This window comes from Mustela lutreola, chromosome 9, assembly GCF_030435805.1.
Source record: "Mustela lutreola isolate mMusLut2 chromosome 9, mMusLut2.pri, whole genome shotgun sequence".
Classification (NCBI taxonomy): domain Eukaryota; kingdom Metazoa; phylum Chordata; class Mammalia; order Carnivora; family Mustelidae; genus Mustela; species Mustela lutreola.
In genome coordinates, this window is record NC_081298.1 from 91,944,523 (window position 1) to 91,967,033 (window position 22,511).

General features: G+C 38.1%; 1 protein-coding gene across 4 annotated transcripts in view; it reads right to left on the bottom strand.

Moving 5' to 3' along the window:
* Positions 1–22,511, bottom strand: part of GFPT1 (glutamine--fructose-6-phosphate transaminase 1) — a 61,848-nt gene that overhangs the window by 19,800 nt on the left and 19,537 nt on the right. For 3 of the 4 annotated variants that reach the window (XM_059187870.1, XM_059187871.1, XM_059187869.1), the window contains 9 exons: positions 20,263–20,370; positions 13,915–14,040; positions 12,504–12,562; positions 10,332–10,466; positions 8,886–8,947; positions 7,878–7,957; positions 4,187–4,292; positions 1,674–1,837; positions 686–781 (listed from right to left, as the gene is read on the bottom strand). In XM_059187870.1, the coding sequence (XP_059043853.1) occupies positions 686–781; positions 1,674–1,837; positions 4,187–4,292; positions 7,878–7,957; positions 8,886–8,947; positions 10,332–10,466; positions 12,504–12,562; positions 13,915–14,040; positions 20,263–20,370 (936 nt within the window). Of the gene's footprint in view, positions 1–685; positions 782–1,673; positions 1,838–4,186; positions 4,293–7,877; positions 7,958–8,885; positions 8,948–10,331; positions 10,467–12,503; positions 12,563–13,914; positions 14,041–20,257; positions 20,371–22,511 lie in introns of those variants that run through there. The other variant, XM_059187872.1, reaches the window with a different exon arrangement.

Genomic DNA, 22,511 nt, shown 5'->3' on the forward strand with positions numbered 1-22,511 from the left:
CCACTCCAGGAAAATCATGCTAATACTGACAATTTTCAAATGTGACTTTCTAGCCAGTTTTTACATTTTTTACAACTACCTTATTAAGATACGTCACGTACCATAAATTCAACCTTTTAAAGTCCACAGTCAGTGGTTTTTGGTATATTGAGAGCTGTACAACCATCAGCACCACCTGATTTTGGAACCTTTCATCACCGGTCCCAAATCCCACAGTCATTAGCGTCACTCTTTATCCCTATCCCCTCGACCTCTGACAACCATTAGTTATTACCTCCCCTTTCTTATTGCAGTAAAATAGATGTACATCAATTTAACATTAACCATCGTTAAGTGTACAGTACAGCTCCACGGCATTAAGCCCGTTCACACTGTTGGGCAACCATTGCTATCATCCATCCCCAGAACTTTCTCATCTTCTCAAACTGAAACACTCTCCCTGTCCCTGGTAACCACTGATCTACCTCCTGCTCTATGCCTCTGGCATCTTGACAATTCTAGGCGCACCTCACGTCACTGGATTCTCATATGGGGCGGGGGGGGGGGGGTGGTGACAGACAACTGGGCGCTGTTGATGGCCGGCAGCCACAGCTTTCTGTCAGGCTATAAAGGACAAGGAGTTTTCAGGCCCTGCCAGTGCCAACCCCCACAGGAGGCTCCAAAATAATCATCTGTAGTTCATTACCAGTATAGTCATCAAAGTTGACTCTTCCTCGCATCGTGTTCACAACGGACTCAGGCTGCTCAAAAATTTCTTTCTGCATGAATGAACTGAAGTTGCCTAAAGTAACAAATTGTATCATTAAAAAATTTGTACCAACTGAAGTCTACCTTTTGTAACATAATCTCAGGAAGGCAGTAGAGTACAATATTCACATAGGACATTTTGCCCTGTGTGAAGAAAAATACGTTAAGGAGGAAAACTCACTTTATTAACTTCACACCTAAAACACGCAGATAGAACAAAACAGAGGAGGGGGACAGACTTAAGTTTTAGAGTCAGATTTGTTTCAAATGATGGTTCTATCCTTGAACACCTAAATGGCTCTGGGGAAATTCCCTCATTCATAAAATAAGAACAGCAACTATTTCACAGCACTATTGTGCGTTAGTGTAGAGGAGACCTAACATGTAGCAGTTAGGAATAAATGTTAGCTTTTAGCCCACCGTGACCCCATGAGAAAGGAAAAGAAAAGTCATTTTTAAGAAAAATCATCTTAACAGTTCACAGGAGCAAACATTATAGTAGGCCTAAGTGTGTCAGGTACTGTTCTGAAGGCTCTACATAAATTAGCTCTCTTCATCCTCAAAACAATCTTAATGAGGTAAGGTCTACTATCCACATTTATTTATATATTCTATACATATATATCCTCTCGGGAGAGGAATAAAGAACAGAACAAAAGTATCTTAAAAATATCAAGAACTATTTAGACAATCAGCCTCTTTTTTAATGTAAGAAACAACAAACCATGAATTAGTTTGAAGAATAACTACTTTAAGAGCAGCAGGTAATTTTTCCAAAGAATCATCCCCTTTCCTGGGATTATCCCCTCACTAATTGTCTGGAAGATTTCAGTCAGCACTATCATCAGATTCCTACACAACCACAGGAAGCAGAATGTGTCCTTTCCATTAAGAACACCAAGCTACAACATGACAAAAACTTTCACCCTTCATGATCTGTTGCAGTTCCATCTGGAGGGTCTGCACAGCTCGTCCAGGATGATCTCCTGCAGTCCGTTTAATTCGATGGATAGAAAGACGGCCATCTACCACCGCCGCAACATCATCGTCTTCAAGGAAGATGACACGATTGGTATGTTCTATTACAGCACTATAAAAATGTTCAAGGAGATATTACAATGAATAATCAAGGATGATTACTACAAATAAAACTACCATTAGAACACACAAACCAAGTTTAAATACAAACTTGGGGCACCTAGGTGGCTCAGTCAGTTGAGCATCTGACTCTTGATTTTAGCTCAGGTCATGATCTCAGGGTCATGGATCAAGCCCCATGTTAGGCTCCATGCTCAGTGAGGAGTCTGCTTGAAATTCTCTCTTCCCCTCCCTCTCTGTCCCTCCTATCTCTCTTTCTCAAATAAATAAATCTTTTAAAAATATATAAAATAAAAAATATAAACTTATCATTGTGCAGTATCTTTGATAACTTTCTGGTTACCCAAGCCATTCCCTACAGGGCAGTGTCCCCTACTAGGGACAATGAACGAAAGGACCTCTGTGCAACACGCTAAACCAAATTAGATTTGATCAAATCAGAAAGCATGGCTATTTCCTTCTCATTCTATCTCCAAATCCTTCCATTCTGTACTCCTAAATATTTTTCAAAGCCTCTCTCTATGTCCACCACCACAAGCCAGTTCAAGCTACCATCAGATCTTGGATGAACTATGGCAGCAGCCTGCTAACTTATCCAACCACATTCCTTCCCTCCCTCCATCCATTCTCCATCTCTGCCAAAATGAGTATCAAAAGGTAACTCAAACCAAGATTTCTCTCTCACCCAACAAACCACTTGATGGCTTTCCTTTGGCTTTTCAGAAAACAACAAAAACACCTTACCATGACCCTACCTCCTGCTCTAGCCTCATCTCCCACTTCCTCTATTCCAGCCATACTCATACCCATCCCACGCTCTTACAGACTGATCAATCTGCAGTAAATGAAATGTTCTTTCCTCTACCTCTTCACCTAACTAACTCCCAGCATCTCCTTATCTCTCAAGTGTCACTCCCTTAAAGAAATTCACCCACAGGAGAGTGAGTCACCCTGTTACAGGCATTTTTGTCAGAGCTGGAATTCTATACTTGTAGGATTGATTAAAATTTGTCTTCTCCATTAAGGAAAAGCTCCTCAAGGATAAGTTGATACATACACACACACACACACACACACACACACACACACAGATAACTTTTTCTTTAAAAAAAAATTTTTTTTTAAAGATTTTATTTATTTATTTGACAGAGAGAGATCACAAGTAGACGGAGAGGCAGGCAGAGAGAGAGAGAGAGAGGGAAGCAGGCTCCCTGCTGAGCAGAGAGCCCGATGCGGGACTCGATCCCAGGACCCTGAGATCATGACCTGAGCCGAAGGCAGCGGCTTAACCCACTGAGCCACCCAAGCGCCCCTAAAAAAAATTTTTTTGGAGTAATCTCCACCCCCAACGTGGGACTCGAACTCACAACCCCAAGCTCACATTCAAACTCACAACCCTGAGATCAAGAGTCACAGGCTCCACTGACTGAGCCAGTCAGGCACTCCTCAGACAAGTGTATTTTTATTTTTACTCACAACTGTCTCCTAAGCCTAGGACATGGATTTGCTCAGAGTGTTCAATATGAACCTATCAGTCAATGACAAAAGGATGATAAGCTTCTGCAATTTCCAGTTTATTAAAGCCATAACTGTCAATTCTGTAACAAACCTACTTAATGACAATGATGCATCCTAGCACTGAGTATACTCCGGCAAAGGTTAGGAAACAGTCAAAACTAATTTACCCACTGAGATGATGCAATCCCAGCAGTCTTAAACTACGACTCTTTCTCATCTTCAGACCCCCTTACTTTCAAGCACAACGAATGACTCAAGTGCTTGCTGGCAACCTGAGCGATCCATTTGATCCTCCCCACTGTTGATATTCCACTTCTAAATGCATCTCACCATCCCACAGTACTTCTCACTCTAAATGTCTTAGTCTAGTACTATTTCTTTTATAAAAGTGATTATGTGGCAAACTACTTCCGAATTAAAAAAGGCAAGTGTCCTTATTGGACTAAAACTATAATGGTTTAGCAAGCATACTGTAATTGCTGGGACACTAAGCCATTCTGTTCTCCAGTCTAAAATCTATCCTCCCTATAAAACCTGGGTAAGTCTCCAGAAAAAAGAGGAAAAATAATAAAAGAGCTCAGAGTAAATATGCAGAAACGAGTCTCAAGGACTGTTCTCTTTTCTTGGTAAACTGACCTACGTGCTTTGAATTGAGAGGAAAAATATTCTTAGAACCCCATCTCCGTTTAAAAGGACACCTACATTTTTCTCTAATTAACAAAATTCTCCCACACAGGATGACTAGATATGCATAAAATGACTTTTGGTTTCAGTAACATGAGAAGTTTTACTGAAGTTCTCTGAACCAACGAAGGAAGCTCACCTCGCATCAGAAGCAAAGTAATATTCCACTGCTTTTTCTTCCACAGGGAAAAGGCAAGTTGTGCTGTCCACACGAGAGAGATTGCAGCTTCCCTTTTTGTCCTTCCCTAGAGCACAGAGTTAACACAAATTAGCAATCATATAGGAAACCATGGCCAGTGCATAAACAGACATAGCTTTCTATAAAATCAACAAAAAACCATAGCAACACAAAATAATTTCAGCAACTCTGAGATGCTAGGTAGATCACCTTATTTCCATGCAATAAGCCAACAAGAACAACAGACACAGGTGTAGAGTGAAACAGCAACTATCAAAGACAGCGTGGCGGATGAGAGTGCTACATTACACATTTTTAAAACGGAATATTTCTCTTCCAGGTAATAGGCAAATAATTCACAAATATCACTAACTTTTTTTAATCAACAGTATGTATCAACTAATTTTAACTTTGCACAAAACTTGATAGAATACATATAAGTTTATGTAACTAAAGTTACAGAAATTACATTAAAAAATCAAAATTGTGCAATGAATAAAAGACTGATGGCATATTAATTTTTATTATAACAAAACTTCTCTAGATTTTACCAGTAAGTCAGCACAACAAGTCAAGTTGTAGTTTATACTGACTCTTATTTCAAAACAGAACAAAGATACTTAGAACTCTCTATCATACACTATATGTGGTCCCTACTGCTAAAGATTGGAAATACCATAAACCTAGAACCTCTTCTTTCTTAAAATTGGGTTTTCTTACATTTAAGTTAGGATAAAATACGGTCCTTCTGCAATAATATCCTTTTAATCCTAGAACTTTAGAATTCTGACATCTCTACTTAATTCGTCAAGTCATGAATGAAGAATTTTTTTCCTTTTGGCTCACTCACAACAAAAGTCAAAGGTGGAAAGCAAAGTGAAGTTTGACAAATTAGCCAAATATGAGGGGGAGGAACCCATTACTTGAAGAATATATAACACAGAGACCAAAAAAAGCACCTTTTTCTGAGATCAGGACATTTACAGACCTTGTGACTATGGACACAATAGCCAGAGGACACAATAAATATACTTGCAAAAATTCATATTGTATCTATCCTCTAATGCATGTCTATAAAGACTTGCTTGTAAGTATTCTTAGAAATATACATCCAAAGTTCTCCACAATCGTACCAGTATGATGTGTTTTAGACATGAAAACCAGACAGCTCTTTAGATCTTTCCATCCAAATTTAAAAGCAAAAAAGGTATCACAGTTTTAAAAATACATATAAGATGACATACTAGGAGAAATTACACTACAGGAAGAGAAAACAGATTGGTGTTTGCCAAGGCCTGAGTATGGGACAAGGGAACAAGGGCTGGCTACAACTCTCCAGCTGGAAGGAACTTTCATGGGCATGGAATCGTTCTGCACTTTGACTGGGCTGGTGAACAACTATTTGCACTTTACAAAACTCATGAAACTGCACATCAAAACAGCGAACTTTCCTGATGTTAAAAAAAAGTGAATTGAAAAATGTAAAGAAGGATAACCTAGGACCAATATTTTCAAAATAAATACAACTAGCTTTAGGTGATTCGATGCCCTACTGGTTGTCAAGTTTCACTATCTTCCTTCTCCAGATATTTATTCTTCAAGTAACAAGGTATATTTTATTATAAAATCTATAAGGATTTAATATCATTGCCTATTTAAATGAAAAGAACATTATTACCACCTGATGTCTACACGACTCGTGCAATCTACAAAATGTTTTGCCGTACATAGATTTTCTTATCTGATTTGAGTAGAATACAATCATTACCATCCCCTCTTATTTTGTCAGTAGTTACACCTGGAGAATATAGCAAAAATCTAAAAGCCCCCTTTATTCAGCCTCTTTAATAAGAGGCTAAACTTTTTAAACTCAACTTTGCAGGGCACCTGGATGGCTCAGTGGGTTAAAGCCTCTGCCTTCAGCGCAGGTCATGATCTCAGGGTCCTGGGATAGAGCCCCACATGAGGCTCTCTGCTCAGTGGGGAGCCTGCTTCCTCCTCTCTCTCTCTGCCTGCCTCTCTGCCTACTTGTGATCTCTGTCAAATAAATAAATAAAATCTTTAAAAAAATAAAAAAATAAAAAACTCAACTTTGCTGAGCCACACATCATCTACCTACAAGGAGCTTCAGAAATAAAGGTTACTAAAATGTAATTCATGATCTTAAAGAGATGCCTCATATTAAGTTTTTCTTCTAACTTCTTAAGACCTTAGCCAATGTTTTTCCATTCTTTTTTTATACGAGCAGCCCAAGAAAATGTATAAGGTAACATAAAAGTAAGGTATAAAAAGAGCTGGATTATTAACAGAAATCTGGAACCCTGGATCCAAAATTCTCTACTCTCACTGATTATACCAGTTTTTCTTCTGAAAAGAGAGGGCCAGAGAGGAAGTAAGAAGAAATCCTAACATTTCATGACTGAAGGCTACATAAGGAACTAACTTTCTACTTTAGATAAAAGAGCTAAAGCAGCCACTATCTAAACATGAAAGGTTCAGAGTCCTTTGCTAATTTTTTTTCAAGAAACCAAGACTTATACATTAATAATATGGGTTCCAATTTTCTGAATTTACCACTCCCTATCTTTTACTTGGAAAGCTTTTAATAATAAGTAAATAAAAAGAGCATGTCATTTGTTTTCTGTCTAATTATATCAATAAAATGATCCAGAATTTGTATGGCTGAAAGTCCTATAAAGAAAAATAAACTTCAAACAAACAAAAAGACTCCAATTTCAAACAAGGCAATCAAGATGTGAATGTGAATCTAAAAGTAAAATGTCATGCATAAAATAAAGATCATTTAAACATAACTTAGCAAAAAGTTAGAATAAATTAAATAACTACCACTGAATTCAATCTACAATAGCCTAGCATACAATGCTCTTTCCCAATCTAAATATATTACTTATATTACTGTATCTTACATGATTTTAATTTTTTAAAAAAACTTTACAACTTAAAATCTAAATTTCAAAGAAACAAATTATTTTTTTTTTTTTAAAGATTTTATTTATTTATTTGACAGACAGAGATCACAAGTAGGCAGAGAGAGAGAGAGAGAGAGAAGGAAGCAGGCTCCCTGCTGAGCAGAGAGCCCGATGCGGGACTCGATCCCAGGACCCTGAGATCATGACCTGAGCCGAAGGCAGCGGCTTAACCCACTGAGCCACCCAGGCGCCCTAAAGAAACAAATTATTAAAAGCAGTTTTCTAAATGCCAAAAGCAGACAGACAAAATATACTCTGCAAATTAGAAAAATGTCAAAATATGTTTCCCCATAAAAAAGCACATTTTTAGAGGCCCAGCACATTCATTCACTCCAAGAACAAAGAATTAGTAAAGAATGAACAAAAGAGGATAAGATTCCTCCCCATCCATGCAGAGTGCATTTCCCACCTCTTTCTCCCTGTGATCCCCACCGTGTGAATTTTGATCCAATCTGAGTCCTAGCTAAGGATATACAACAGAAAAAAATTCTCCTCGTCAGAGAAATCACAACAACAAATCCTTTTCACGTCTAGACAGAACTATATACACATATGTGTGGATCTGACCAAAGAGATATTTATTTCAATTTAATGAACACAATTCTTTTTATCTACTGCACTCAAATTTATTCCTCTTGGCAAGACATAGCAAGAGTTTTTACCTGTTCTGTAGAGTATTGGAATGTGATCAGTTGAGAGCTTATGTTCACTTCGTACACCAATCAAAAGAGGGCTACCTCGTCTGTTAGTGCAAAATTAGGCAGAATTACATCATTTTCATAAATATTGCACAGATACAAATTTTCATGAGCCAATACTAATCAAATAACATTTAACTTTTCCCCTTTAAACTTGGCTTTAGGTATAACAAAACAGTAACAGACACAGAATTTTTATAAAATAGTAACAGGGTGAGCAGTCTATGCTCCTGAGGCCAGGTCTGTCTATTTTTGTTACACAAGAGTTTTACTGGAATCCAGCCATGCTCTTTCTTTTCCCTATTTTCTACAGCTGCTTTCCCACTACAGCAGCAAACCTTGGTGCTACAGAGGCCTTATGGCCCAGAAAGGCTAAAATATTTACTCTCTGGACCATTACAGAAAAGTCTTTCTCCTTTTTAAAATGTCAAATGGAAACTTTCTTTCAATTATACATGGAATTCTGACACATGAATGTTTAAGCATTTTCTCCTTAGTCACCTTGCCTTCCTATTAAAAATAGCTCTTTCTTGCCAAATATTAGGGTTTCCCACTGGTCTAAAAAGGATGTCATGATCAGGCCTACATATCGTCACAAAAGTAGAGATGGTACTATTATCTCGGAATCCACTCAGAATATATACTTCCAAAAAACACGGAGAAAGCTAATGCTTGGGGCCTAAAACTAAGGAATACTCAATATCCAAATTCACAAAGTAACCGTAGTATCCCACTACAGACAAAAGGCCAGTTCATAAATGCAAAAATATATTTGCTTTATTAAGGGATTCTGTTAAATGGAAGAGTGGTAAAAAAACAGATAAGAAAGGACATATGAAAACGTATTCATATGGAGTCTCTGAGATAGGGCAAGTCCTTACAGTGAAGGGTAATCATCAAGCACAGAAAACACACTTGTAATTCAGATGTTTCAAAATACATGTAATTAGTCATTATTAAATTTGTATGTACCTTGTGCCAACTGCTTGGCCAGGAAAATGAACACTTTTAAATACCAGTGCGAAAGCACCTTCCTATAAGAGGGGGAAAAATGCATTAGCAATATTTATTATAATCAATTCTCAAATGTGAAATTCCTAAAACATATTGGCTTCAGCACAGAAATTTTTTGTTTACATGCTGCCCTTTTGCAGTAGGTTATAAACAAGTGTAAAATTTAGGTAGACACTTATTCCTTAACTTTGGTGTATCAAGATACACTTTTTCACCAAGCCCCTCTTAAAATCGACTCAATAGATAATAGCTCCACAAAAGACTATTTTAAAGCACTTTTGTACATATTTCTAAATAGATACATCCTATCCCATACTAGGCATTAGAATGCAGGGAACAGAGGATTAGAAAAGACTACAAGCCCAATATCCAAAACCCCTACTCCAGTCCAGTGATTTTACACCACTGCTAACTTCCATGCCTGTTGACCTTGATACTGGAGATAAAAATATACACAACCACAATTATTAACAAGCCCTACCCAACCTCCTCAGGGACCGGGCAAGGAAATCAAGAGTGAATAAAAGAGGAACAGGAGGCAGGAAAGGTAAAGGATCATCCTAGAATGCAAACTGGGTTATATAATGCATAGAAACAAGAAAAGGCTAGAAAGGCACAGTACTCTGCCTTGAGTAAAGGGAAGGAATAGGCCTCTACTCCATCTTCCTGATTCCTCCATTTGCTTCAGGCATCATGAGATTTGGGTAGAGGGAGGAAGTGAGGGTTAGACCTTTAGAAAGAAGTAGAGGGCTTTTAAATGGGAACACTAGAGTAATGAATGGGGATGGGGGCAGAAATCCCAACACATCTGGACTTGTTGTGGATCTTCTGTGTCTTTAATCTTTAACCAGGACGACTGGGATGGGATCAGAAAGAATGCCCTTGTTTTCTGGGGCAGGAAAATTATAGTGTTACGAGGCCAAGGCAAAGTACCATAAGGAAAAATAAGTTGACTATACTGGCTCAGAGACATGCAGACATTATCCCAGAATAAAGAGTGTGCATTTTACTGAAGCTACCCTTGTGCTAAGTTACTGACTGAAAAGAATACTTGAGTGAGTAGGAAGCAAGAAAGTAAATGAACCCCTGACTGTGTCTATTGTATACAGGTTTGGGTGGTACGTATGCGCTTGTGTGTGTGCACACACATAGGACAAACTCTTAGATTTGGGATTATTTTTAATTCCCATGACACTGAACTACAGTGAAAGAAGAAGAATTTTAAGTGTGTGGGAAGAAACGTGGTCAAAGAGTCTTTCAAAATTATTTAAGCTGAGTATTAATATATATATATAGGAAATAAAAGCCAAAAATACTTAAGAAATTAACATAGTTTCTGCTTATCTTAAGAGTTTGTTATGATTAACACTGGCAATAATTATCTTTAAAAGAGTGGTTTAATACCAATTGTTGGATAACTCTCTCCACCAAGGTAGTAAAACTGATGTCTTGACTTTCCCGATTGTCATACATGTACTTAACAAGCTTGGCAATTGTCTCTGTGTCTGTTTCCGATTCAAAGTCATAGCCTTTGCTTTCCTAAAATAAGAAATGGAAAAAAAAAAAATGAACACATTTAAGGAAATAGTCATGATATCTTTTCTATATGATTTTTCTATGTAATCTATATAATTCTTTCTATATAATTTTTTTCTCAAAAATTTCACTAATCAAATTCTAGTATTTTTTCAACACCATACATACCCCATTACCCATTGTTCAAAATTAAACTCACCATCTAACCACAGTGAACCCAAAATGGTGAGGTATTTTGTATAATTTTGAATATACACTTACAATTATATAAATCTAGATATATGCCACATATAAATTAAGAACACTTTAAATAGGGGCGCCTGGGTGGCTCAGTGGGTTAAAGCCTTTGCTTTCGGCTCAGGTCATGATCCCAGGGTCCTGGAATCGAGCCCCACATCGGGCTCTCTGCTCAGCAGGGAGCCTGCTTCCTCCTCTCTCTCTGTCTGCCTCTCTGCCTACTTGTGATCTCTGTCTGTCAAATAAATAAATAAATCTTAAAAAAAAAAAAAAAACCACTTTAAATAATTAAAGTAATATGCAATAGTCACAAAACAGTAATTCCATAATGAACATAATGATTCTTTCATGGATAATGAAATTACACTATCCATCACAACAGTCATTAGCTGTATGTGGCTATTTTTTAAAAATTTTTTAAGATTTTATTTATTTATTTGAGAGAGAGAGACAGAAAACATGAGTGGGGAGGGGTCAGGGAGTAAAGAGAAGCAGATTCCCCGTTGAGCATGCAGTCCAATGTGGGGCTCAATCCCAGGACCGCAGGATCATGACCTGAGAGGAAAGCAGACACTTAATGGACTGAGCCACCCAGGTACCCCATATATGTGGCTTTTTTTAAATGTACAATGTACTTGGGACACCTGGGTGGCTCAGTTGGTTGGGTGGCTGCCTTCAGCTCAGATCACGAACCCAGCATCCTGGGATTGAGTCCCACATCGGGCTCCTTGCTCAGCAGGGAGCCTGCTTCTCCCTCTGCCTCTGTCTGCCACTCTGTCTGCCTGTGCTCACTCTCTCTCTCTGACAAATAAATAAATAAAATCTTAAAAAAAAAAATTTTTTTAATAATAAATAAATAAATGTACGATTTTTTTTTTTTAATATTTATTTATTTGACAGACAGATCACAAGTAGGCAGAGAGGCAGGCGGAGAGAGAGGAGGAAGCAGGCTCACTGCTGAGCAGAGAGCCCGATGCAGGGCTCGATCCCAGGACCCTGGGATCAGGACCCTGGGATCAGGACCTGAGCCAAAGGCAGAGGCTTTAACCCACTGAGCCACCCAGGCACCCCATATATGTGGCTCTTTAAATTTAAACTGATTAGGGGGCACATGACTGGCTCAGTTAGTAGAGCACATGACTCTTGCTCTAAGGGTTGTAAGTTTGAGCCCCACAATGGCTGTAGAGATGACTTAAAAATAAAATCTTTAAAAATAAAAATAAGATCTTTAAAAACTTTAATTAAAACAAAAATAAACTTAAACCAGTTAAAATGAAATAGAATTTCAAGTTTAGTTCCTCAGTCCTAGCAGCTCAATGACCACATGCGGGTGTTGGACCACAAAGATACAGGCTTCCAGCATGGCCGAAATTTCAATTGGACAGCCCCAAGAGGAACTCATGAGGGTCATCCCCATGACTATTACTATATAGTACATGGCTATTTAGGGCAGAGAAACTTCATTTAATCTGTCCTAATTCTTCTTATATATCCCAGAATCTTTTACAAATGATAAACAAGGTCTCTCACAATGCAAAAGATGTCCCCCCACCAAAAATTCCAATTTTATCTGAGCTTTGAAGGGTCACTTATAATAAAACCCAATAATTATTTCCTACTCACATAAGAAACAAAAATATCTCACTGTGAACAAAGAAGGGTCCAGTAAACCACATACCCTTGTAACCATCTCAGGAATTATTTGATCATACCTAGATGGTGTTGTGCATTTCGACAAACCACCTTGCTACTTTCATTAGAAATTTCTCAAAGCCTGGTGTCTTTTGAGATTACTTTACTTACCAAAAACTTCTTCAAGTCTTTGTAGTTGGTGATAATTCCATTGTGAATAACAATAAATTCTAAAGGAGATAAAAATTATTGATGACAAAAAATTACAGGTCTTGTAAACATTATAAATAGCCAGTATTGTCAGATTTTTCTCAAGTCAAAAAAATTTGTCACATGCTATAATTCCAAGTGTAATCAAATATCTTCTATTTTTCATTATCAGATTACCTTTGGGTAGATCAGCAGCATCATTTATGTAGTTTAGTGGAAGCACACAGTGCTGGGGACATGGATATTAGAGGGGAAATATAATAAGTTGGGGTTTAGAGACATCAACTTCATTTATGGCTAAACTACTAAGCTAATGTCACCATATGAAAGGGCCAAATTTCCTGGGCTTGTGTCTTCATTTGCAAACAAGAAGGCTGAATTACATAATTATTACTCTCACTTCTTTGTTCATTCATTTTTATGCATAAAAATTTCCTAAGTTTAAAGTGAAAGACTTTCGAACTAAAACAATTACCTGACTTACATTAAATGAGTTTAAGAACTGAAGTTAGAGAATAAGAAAAACCACTTATTCAGATTTACAGTGAAATTTACTTAGGAGAGGTCCAGATATTAAAATGTCAGATAAATTGGTATTAAAAAAGTATTACAAGATCAAATACATATGCAGCAGGATAATTTTCATCTTTTTTGATTAAGTAACTGAATATAAAGGCAATATTTTAAATCCATGAGTTTACAATAATAAAAGAAATTCATTCATCTTAGAACATTAGAACCACTTCATTTTTGGAAAATGGTAAATAAAGTTAAAAAAAAATAATCAAACATTTACCCTGACTTTCCTATGTATAATCTATAAGTCTGGGTAACTAAGCAGTTAGATATGTATGTGAGATAAATGAAAAAGCAATGAGAGTATTTGACTATCACTATTTTACAAACCCCTAAAGAAATTAATATTGGCAATGATCATCTATGGCCACTAATAATACAAAAAGAAAAGTGCCCAAACACCATGTACCTCCAGATATAAATCAATACCATACCATTAGAGTAAAGAGAAGAGACAGAGAAACACGGTACATGATACCATGGGATGCATACAATTAGCATGATCTAGACTGTAGGAAAGTCTACAAGACAAACACCACAATAATCTGCAAGGGAAAAGGAGACAAATGGAGAGCTTCCAAAATCGTCTGGGTGGAGGGATATGGTGAAAAATAACATAGTGTATAATGTTAAAGCTGGGCGACAGACACATCCGGCTCTACATATTCTCTACTTGTGAATAGGTCTTATTCCAGATTTTTAAAAAATTAAAATAACAAAAACATAAAAGCCTTCATTCTTCTCCCATTATTGACCCCTCTACAATCATTCCACAGCATGTAGAATGTGTCCATACCATTATTTTTATCAGAACGCTGGGGATGGCTATTGACAGGATTGGGTTCTCCATGTGTTGCCCAACGGGTATGAGCTATTCCAAGGTGTACATCAAATTCTATATCCAAATCCATATCCTGTTGTTCTGAAGAACATAATATGAAAAATTCCATTATTAAATCATGCCGTAGAGCTAGAAGCTATAAATATTATTATATATATTAATACAGTGCTGTTCACCCAGAATATATAATTATTGAAACTAAAGATCAGCCATATTTGAAATAGTAATTAAAAGATTCAGGATGCCTGGGTGGCTCAGTTGGTCAAGGGACTGCCTTCAGCTCAGGTCATGATCCTGGAGTTCTGGGATCAAGTCCCACATCGGGCTCCTTGCTCTGCAGAGAGTCTGCTTCTCCCTCTGACTCTCCCCCATCTCTTGATCTCTTTTTCTCTTTCTCTCAAATAACAGATAAATAAAATCTTAAAAAAAAAAAAAAAAAAGATTCAGGACTTAATGCAGCTCAAATATTTAGAGCAAATGAACCCAGCAACCGGGGGATAAAGCAAATTTGACAAAGTACTAACATCTGGTAAAACTAGATGAAGTATATGGGTGGTTAACACACTATTCTTTCCACTTTTCTGAAGGCTTGAAAATGTTCAAACGGAAGAGTTATGGACCAAAAAAGTAAATGTGGTTTTTTTAAAATCTATTTTAATCTGTGCCTTGAAAAAAACACCAGTAACACTTTAACTAAACATGTAAAAATAAATTCACATTCTCAATGCCATACAACCTTATGACTGCAATTCTTTGGTCCCCAGTGAATGTAAACATATTTCACAATATAAACTGCAATTATGGAGAGCTTCTAAAATCAAAGAACAGTAGAACAAATGAAAGTATGGGGTTATAGACGGATATTCCTTTATTTTGAAAAGCAGCTATTCTGATTTCTTTTCCCTATAAGCTATCTCTTCTTGCTTTTTCCAAAGGAAATAAAAAAGGCAGTTCTAGTATTTACTAGTAATGCCCCCTTTCTGATTTACTAAATATAAAATTCATTTGGCAAAGAAACCACATATCCAAGCCTATGAGAATCAGGCCTAAATTAAGAAAAGCAAACTGCTCAGAAGTCTCAAATAGGAAAGTCCGTGCATTTTATTTTAGCATGGTCTTTGTGGTTTTTATACTGGCTAATCACACATCATTCTAACACACAAATATGATCAAGAAAAAACCCTTAAAATCCTTGAACAGATTCCCATTGCGTAAAAAGTGGTCTGCATCCCTAGCTACCCTTGTGAATCATCTTAATCCTGGCCACAGGGATTTATAAAAAGATCCTCAAATTCTCACATAGAACCAGAGAGCTTTTTTCTCACAAGATAAAGCCCCAGTATCTTTCTGTGGGTACGCGGCCCTCCACCATTTGGCCCCAGCTGCCTTTACATTCTCATTCTCCCACCTCTCCCATTACCCCTCAAAGCCCTCAACACACCTTTTACAAACAACAATAGCCATCATTTACTAAGATTTTTACCTGATGCTAGGGACTTAAGACTTCTTATTGCCCTATCCATCTCAGTATGACCCAAGGAACCATCAACCTAACTACTTCAACAGAATCCTGGTCTCCCAATGTCCAATCTTCCCTCTGAACAATCTAGTCTTTGCACACTAACCAAATGAGCCCATTAAATCATTGTGACTTCCCTAATGCAAAATCTTCCAAGGGTTTCACAAGGCACATGAAGTAAAATCTACCTTTTTGAAGATCCTACACGACCTCATCCCCAGTCACTTCTCCAGCTCCTCTCCTGCCACTCTCCACCTCACCAACACCAAGAGTCTTTGCACTTGGGTGTTCCCTGTGCCTAGAATTTCCCCCTTCGAACAATAATGTGTTCTCTGCTTAAATGTCACTTCTACCATACTTTCTCTTCACAGCACTAATCACACTAGTTTATGTTAAGTATTTGTTGTCTGGCCCTCTCACTAGACAGTCAAGCTCCATCAGACCAGGGAGTCTGCCTATCTTGTTCTCTATTATGTCACCAGTGCCTGGCACAACGGCTGAAATAAAAGACGTGTTTAAGAAATATGCATTTCATTATTGAATCCTTACAATGCTCTGTTAGGTACTATTGTTCCCATTTGATAAAGAAACTGGGGCTCTCAGAGGCCAAAGAACCTGCCTTAGGTCATAACTAATGGGAAGCAGAGACAGGCTGTGACCCCAAGTCCAGCTGACTCCAGAGCCAGAGATTAAAACCACAATGATATACTAAGCTGTACTACTGTAACTTTATGACAGGTGTCAATCTGGCTCCTACCAGGATTTAAGTTCTACATAAGCAGCAGCTTGCCTTATTATCTGCAAAGCCCAAGCACTAAGCTATAAAGGGCAGTTATTCAAATTTTTGTTGGATGGCTCAGTCAACCAACAGATAAAATCATCAATGTATTCTTTCCTGGCTTACCTGTGTCCTGAATAATTAAGGTGACCTGATAAATAACCTCCAGGAGCGCTTGGGTGGCTCAATGGTTTAAGCCTCTGCCTTTGGCTCAGGTCATGATATCAGAGTCCTGAGATCAAGCCCCGAATCCAGCTCTCTGCTTGGCGGGGAGCCTGCTTCCTCCCCTCTCTCTCTGCTTGCCTCTCTGCCTACTTGTCATCTCTGTCTGTCATATAAATAAAATCTAAAATAAATAAATAACCTCCAGAAAAGGAAAGGATTATTGTTTACCACTACTTAACATGCTAATGCAAGCAATGAAAACATCTGACTACTCTGTTAGGCTAATTATAATTAAGGCACCTCTCCACCCCCACCCTCTGGCCATGCTGGCAAGCAACACTAAAGAGAGTAACAAGAGTCTACAGATTGAATCCAATTCAAATTTACAGTTATTGGGGCACCTGGGTGGCTCAGTGGTTTACGCCTCTGCCTTCAGCTCAGGTCATGATCTCAGGGTCCTGGGATCAAGCGCCTCATTGGGCTCTCTGCTCAGCAGGGAGCCTGCTTCCTCCTATCTCTCTCTGCCTGCTTGTGATCTCAAATAAATATTAAAAAAAAATTTACATTTGGGGCACCTGGGTGGCTCAGTGGGTTAAGCCGCTACCTTCAGCTCGGGTCATGATCTCGGAGTCCTGGGATCGAGCCCCGCATCGGGCTCTCTGCTCAGCAGGGAGCCTGCTTCCTCCTCTCTCTCTGCCTGCCTCTCTGCCTGCTTGTCATCTCTCTCTGTCAAATAAATAAATAAAATCTTTAAAAAAAAAAAATTTACATTTATTATCATACCTATTTCATGGTTGCCAAAAGAGCATTATCTAAAGCCTAATAAGAAAAAAATTACTGCTATGACAATAAGCATATTTCTCACAACAAATATTTCATGGTTTATAAGTTAATCGTGACTCCCAATCCTTGACCTCCTATTCACTGTTACCCCTGTTCTAAAGCCCTCTGTTGAACCTTAACTTCAGATATTTCCACCCTCAGTTCTCTCTTCTCCCCACCCACAAACTGCCAAGCAACACTGAAGAGAGTTAGAAAATTCTGTAAACTGAGTCCATTTCAAACTCACGGAAATCACCAAACTTGTTTTACTGTTGCCACACAGAGGTGTGTTCCTTATTCAAAGCCGAAAGCTCACTTAATTCTCCTAACACTCAAGACATCACTTCTTCTTAAGCACCAATCCTACCTGGACAGTACCTCAATATCCCCTTTACTGAGCTTTTTTCCCTTCACCTCGTAACTGCTGTACTTCGCTATTCCTTCACCTGTGACTCCTATAAAGGCTAATTTCCTACCTGTGCCCTGACCCTTCTGAGCGGTGATCACTCTGTAATTTGCTTATTTGCATCTTCTGTCCTCCCCACCATGCACCCCTATGGCTCTTGTCTTCTGTGTTAACTTTCTCAGATGTCATCCTTTTTTTAAAGAAAAAATAGCTCAACCATATTAAATTTGTTGGCAATAATAAAACACTCAAACACCTATATCCAGAGATAACAAATGTTAAAGTATAGCCATTTATGCTTTAAATCTTATGACACCAAATATTTTTAAAATCTTACATTTTTGTTACAAATAGCAGTCTTCCTCTGCCCCTAAACCTCACTGCCTTTACTGCTGACACAGCACCTACCCCGTGACAGTACTTATTCCTGTGTTTCAAATCCCTCATCTGTAAAATAAGGATGGTAATTTTATGTACTTCATGGGTTATATTGAGGACTAGTAAGTTACTTAATAGAGTGTCTAGGCCCCAGAAAGCAACAATAAGTGTTAGCTATTACTATCCAAGTCAGAAGTTACCAATAACCAATCTAATGACCTTTTCTGAGATGACTTCCTTCTCTTTTGTCTTTAACAGGTCAAACACTGGAACTTACTAGGGGTAATCACAAACACACAAATACCCACACCCAGAGTTCACAAATACAAACATCTAACCATCTGTGCTTTAGATTTTCAGATCTAAAATGTAAAAAATGCAGCCGACGCCTTCTTTACGCCCTGGCCTCATCCCATTCCTCCCCAGGGGATTTTCGAGTTCATGGAGAGTTTTCCCACCTGTGCCTTCAAACATCTAATACACTAACATGGGTCCGCAAATGGTAGTATTCTTTTGTTTTCTTAATCTCCCATTCTCTTACTGGTAGACATTTAAGCTGTTTCTACATTTTGCTGCAATGAATCTTGTTGTCATGTCTCCTTGTCCATAGTTTCCTTCAAGTAGATGCCCAAGATGGGAAGCGGCTGGTCACAGGGTTTAGGCACCTCCCATTTAGGCATTGCCAGCTTCCTCTTCAAAGTGATTTATCACAAATTTACCAGCAATATCTGCAAGTTCCCATTTCTCCATTCCCTTCCTGACTTTCCTTCAGGAGGCGGCCTGTTTCAGTATGTTGATATGCAAAGATGGTGATTCTGGTTGCAGTCTGCCTTCCAGCCTCCCGCAGTCATCTACCAATAATGCAGACTAAAAGGACTACCCACCATTCCATCAAATTTGACTTCCCTATTATCTTTGCCCACACTATTCTACTCAGAAGGTCCTCCCTGCTCACCTTCACTGCCCAAACGGAAACAGCAGCCATTCCTTCCATATACCAAGTCTCTCCAACCCCAACTCCAAGTTGGAACTAGCTCTCCCCTGAATCCTTAAGCAACTTGGGTTTTTTTTTTTCCTCTCCTGTGGAACCTACTATAATCAGCCTGGTATATAGTATTTAGTATACACAGTAGAGCAAGTATTTATACTACAGTTTTTGAAGTACAGTTATTTGGGTGTCTGCCTCATCCCTAAGCTAATCTTGCCCACAATACATGCAAATAAGTATTGATCTAGCATGTTCAGCAAGTACTACAAAGCTAAATGTTTGGCTTATGTGGAAAAAAAAAATAAATAAATAAAAAGTGACCAAGTTCATCATTTTCCTCTTCTACCTGCACTCCTTTACCATGAATTCAATGGCATCCATTTGAGCAGGTATATTAAAAAAGCCTGTTTCTTGAGTTTTGGAGGATTTTTTTTTTTTTTTTTTAAAGAGAGAGAAAGAGCAGGTTAGGGGCAGAGGGAGAGAAAGAAATGTTAAGCAGTCTCCACATTCAGCATGGAGCCTGATGCACGGCTTGAGCTCATGACGCTAAAATCACACATAACCTGAGCTGAAATCAAGAGTCAGACACTTAACTGACTGAGCCATCCAGGCACTCCTGTGGCACATTTTCTTTAAATGTTTTTTTCAGTCAATGTACTTCAAAGCTTTTGTCTTTTGTTTTTAAGTTTCCTGTGACAAATTAAAATATATAAGCATAATGTTATGAACAAAATACTAGGAAGTATATCCTCTTTATTGAAGCATGTAGACAACTACTTTATGCCAGGGAAGAAAATCCTGAAGGAAAAACATGACACTTACCTGATTACATCAGTTCTACTAAAAGGCAACATCTAGACTAACTATATGTTCAAAGGAGGCATTTACTCCCGAGTGAAGACAACCCAGTGAAGACACTAGAATAAGGATACCACTAAAAATACCTTTTGTCCTGTGAAAGGTCCTTCCTTGGGAGTCGCGGTTACTTCGTTTTAGGACACTGAGCTTGTTATGAACACAATGTACCTAATTTCCTTCCCTTGTTAATTGGTCATTTCTGAAGTTAAGGTACATTGTACACTGGTAGAGACAATAATAAAAGTATACTTTTCTTCCCTTCCCTCAACTTTAAATACCACTATACTTAAAATGGACCCCAAAATAGGGAAAGAAAGGGAATTTGGTAGGGAAGGAAGAAGGAAGTCAAGGGAGGGGAGAGGGGACAAAACTCAAACTAAGTACATTACTGTGAACTTCTTCATCCAGTGCCTTAACTTTCCCTTTCTTCTTAATGAGCTGGATCTTGCAGGCATTGGCTTCCCAATCCTTGTCATTGCCTCCATCAACTCCCACACCTAATTCATCGAGAGGCAGAAAAGCAAGATTTAGAAATTTACTTAGGTTATCATTGTGAGGCAAATTTTTAATTAGAAATTATTTTTTCATTTAATTCATTCATTCATTCATCAATTCAAATTTACTGACACCTTATTATATGTCAAGAAACATGATAGCTACTCGGAACAAAAATGAAAATAACTCAATTGTTTCCCTCAAATTTCCAAGTCTATTCAGAAGATAAGGAAAAAATAATTAGAATACAGTGTGGGTTTTGGTTATAATAAAAGTGCTACAGGTTAAAAAAAACAACAACAAAAAAACAAGTACTACAGGTTGAGTGGCAATTGGAGCAAAAATGGAGAAATGCAGGAGGCTGGCACACACCTCAGAAAGGGAAGAAGGAAGGAACATCAGGAAACACAGTTCTCAAAATTCTACTTACGTTCCTAAAGAATTTGAAAAAGCTACCTGAAGGTACTGGAAAAGCACTAAGTAGTTTCAAAACAAGAAATCACACGGCAAAAATGTTGAGAAAACTCTCTCTGTAAACAGTACAGACTGAAGGGGACAGAGAGCAGAAACCAGCTGTCAGAAGATCTAGCTATAGCAAAGCAAATATGGGGAGGCCGTGAACCAAACGGTGGTTACAAAGACAGAGATCAGTGATACTGAGGGTAGAACTGTCTGGGTGCAATGTGAATGTGCAGCCTGAGTCCAGGATTCCTCCTAGGCTCAAAACACTTGTTGAATGATTGCTGAATAAAGGAACACAGAAAGACATGCATAAATTGGACATGCCAAGTTTGTAATATCATAGTTTCTCCAGGAAGAGATTTCTGTGGGGCAGTTGGAAATACAGGTCTGTGGCTTGGGAAATACATGTGGGTTGTAAGTCATCAACAATATAGGAGGTTGACGAAGTCAGAGCTCACCCACGAAGATACAGAGTAAGAACACTGGGCCTAGGAAACAATCTAGAAAAAACATTAATATTTGTGCAAAAAGTGGAAGAAAAGGAACCCTCAAAGCAGACAAAAAAGAATCAGGATGTTAGAGAGTATGTGATGTCAGAGAAGCTAAGGAAGGAGAGAATTTTAAGGACAAAGGAGCTGAAGAGCTCACTTTCTATTAACCAAGGGAAATCATGGAAAATAAATGCCCATTACATTTGGCCATGTCAAGAGTACAGTAAAAACTTAACATAGCAAGTCTGATACCACTTTCCTTAGAAAGGTCTGCTTGCAAAGCTGGCCCCTGGTTGGCCTCCGGAAACTTGGATTTCAGGATGGTTACCTGACTGATTAAGAATGGCTTATGGCACCTAACTGTGCAAACAATGTGGCTTATGCTGACCATCTGCTTCCGTTCTGGGATTCTAGAATTTTGGTACACGTTAGGCAGAGGGTGTCTGTGTGACCAGCCTCCAAAAAAAGCGTGGGCACTGAGTGACTAATGAGCTTCTCTGACATACATTCCACACACTGCCATAACTGGCTGGGGAATTAAGCACATACCGTGTGACTCCACTAGGAGAGAACTCTCAGAAGCTTGTGCCTCATTATTCTCCATACTTCACCCCATGCACCTTTTCCCTTTGCTGATTTTGCTCTGTATTCTTTTGTTGTAATAAATCATAGCTACGAGTTCAACTATATGCTGAGTCATCCTCAGGAGTTACCAGAACTGAGGGTGGTCATGGGGACCCCTGACACAGTTAAGGAAAGCAGCCAGAATAGAACATAAATAAATAAAAAGTTATTTTTTAACTGCTTTGTCATTTATTTAAGATAGAAGAATCTCAGGTTAAGTGTATATGCCAATAGCAGGGATTCCTTGGAGAAAAAGAAATCACAGGAAAGAAAAAGATAATTTATAAAGCAAGACCTTCAAGAACTGTGTTCTACCATGAAAACGCCCCAAGTGATTTATGTTTTTACAGTAACATTCTTAACAAAGGCAGACATCCTTAAGAAGTAATATAAATGGTAATACTATGGCAATACTATGTATAAACCCTTTAAACATGATAAAAAACCAAAAATTCTTTTTAACTTTAGTTGAAACAAATAGATAATGCTAAAGAATCTAGTCAACTAAAACAAACAAAACATCTATTTAGATTGGAGAATCATGCAAAACCTAGAATATTTTTTTA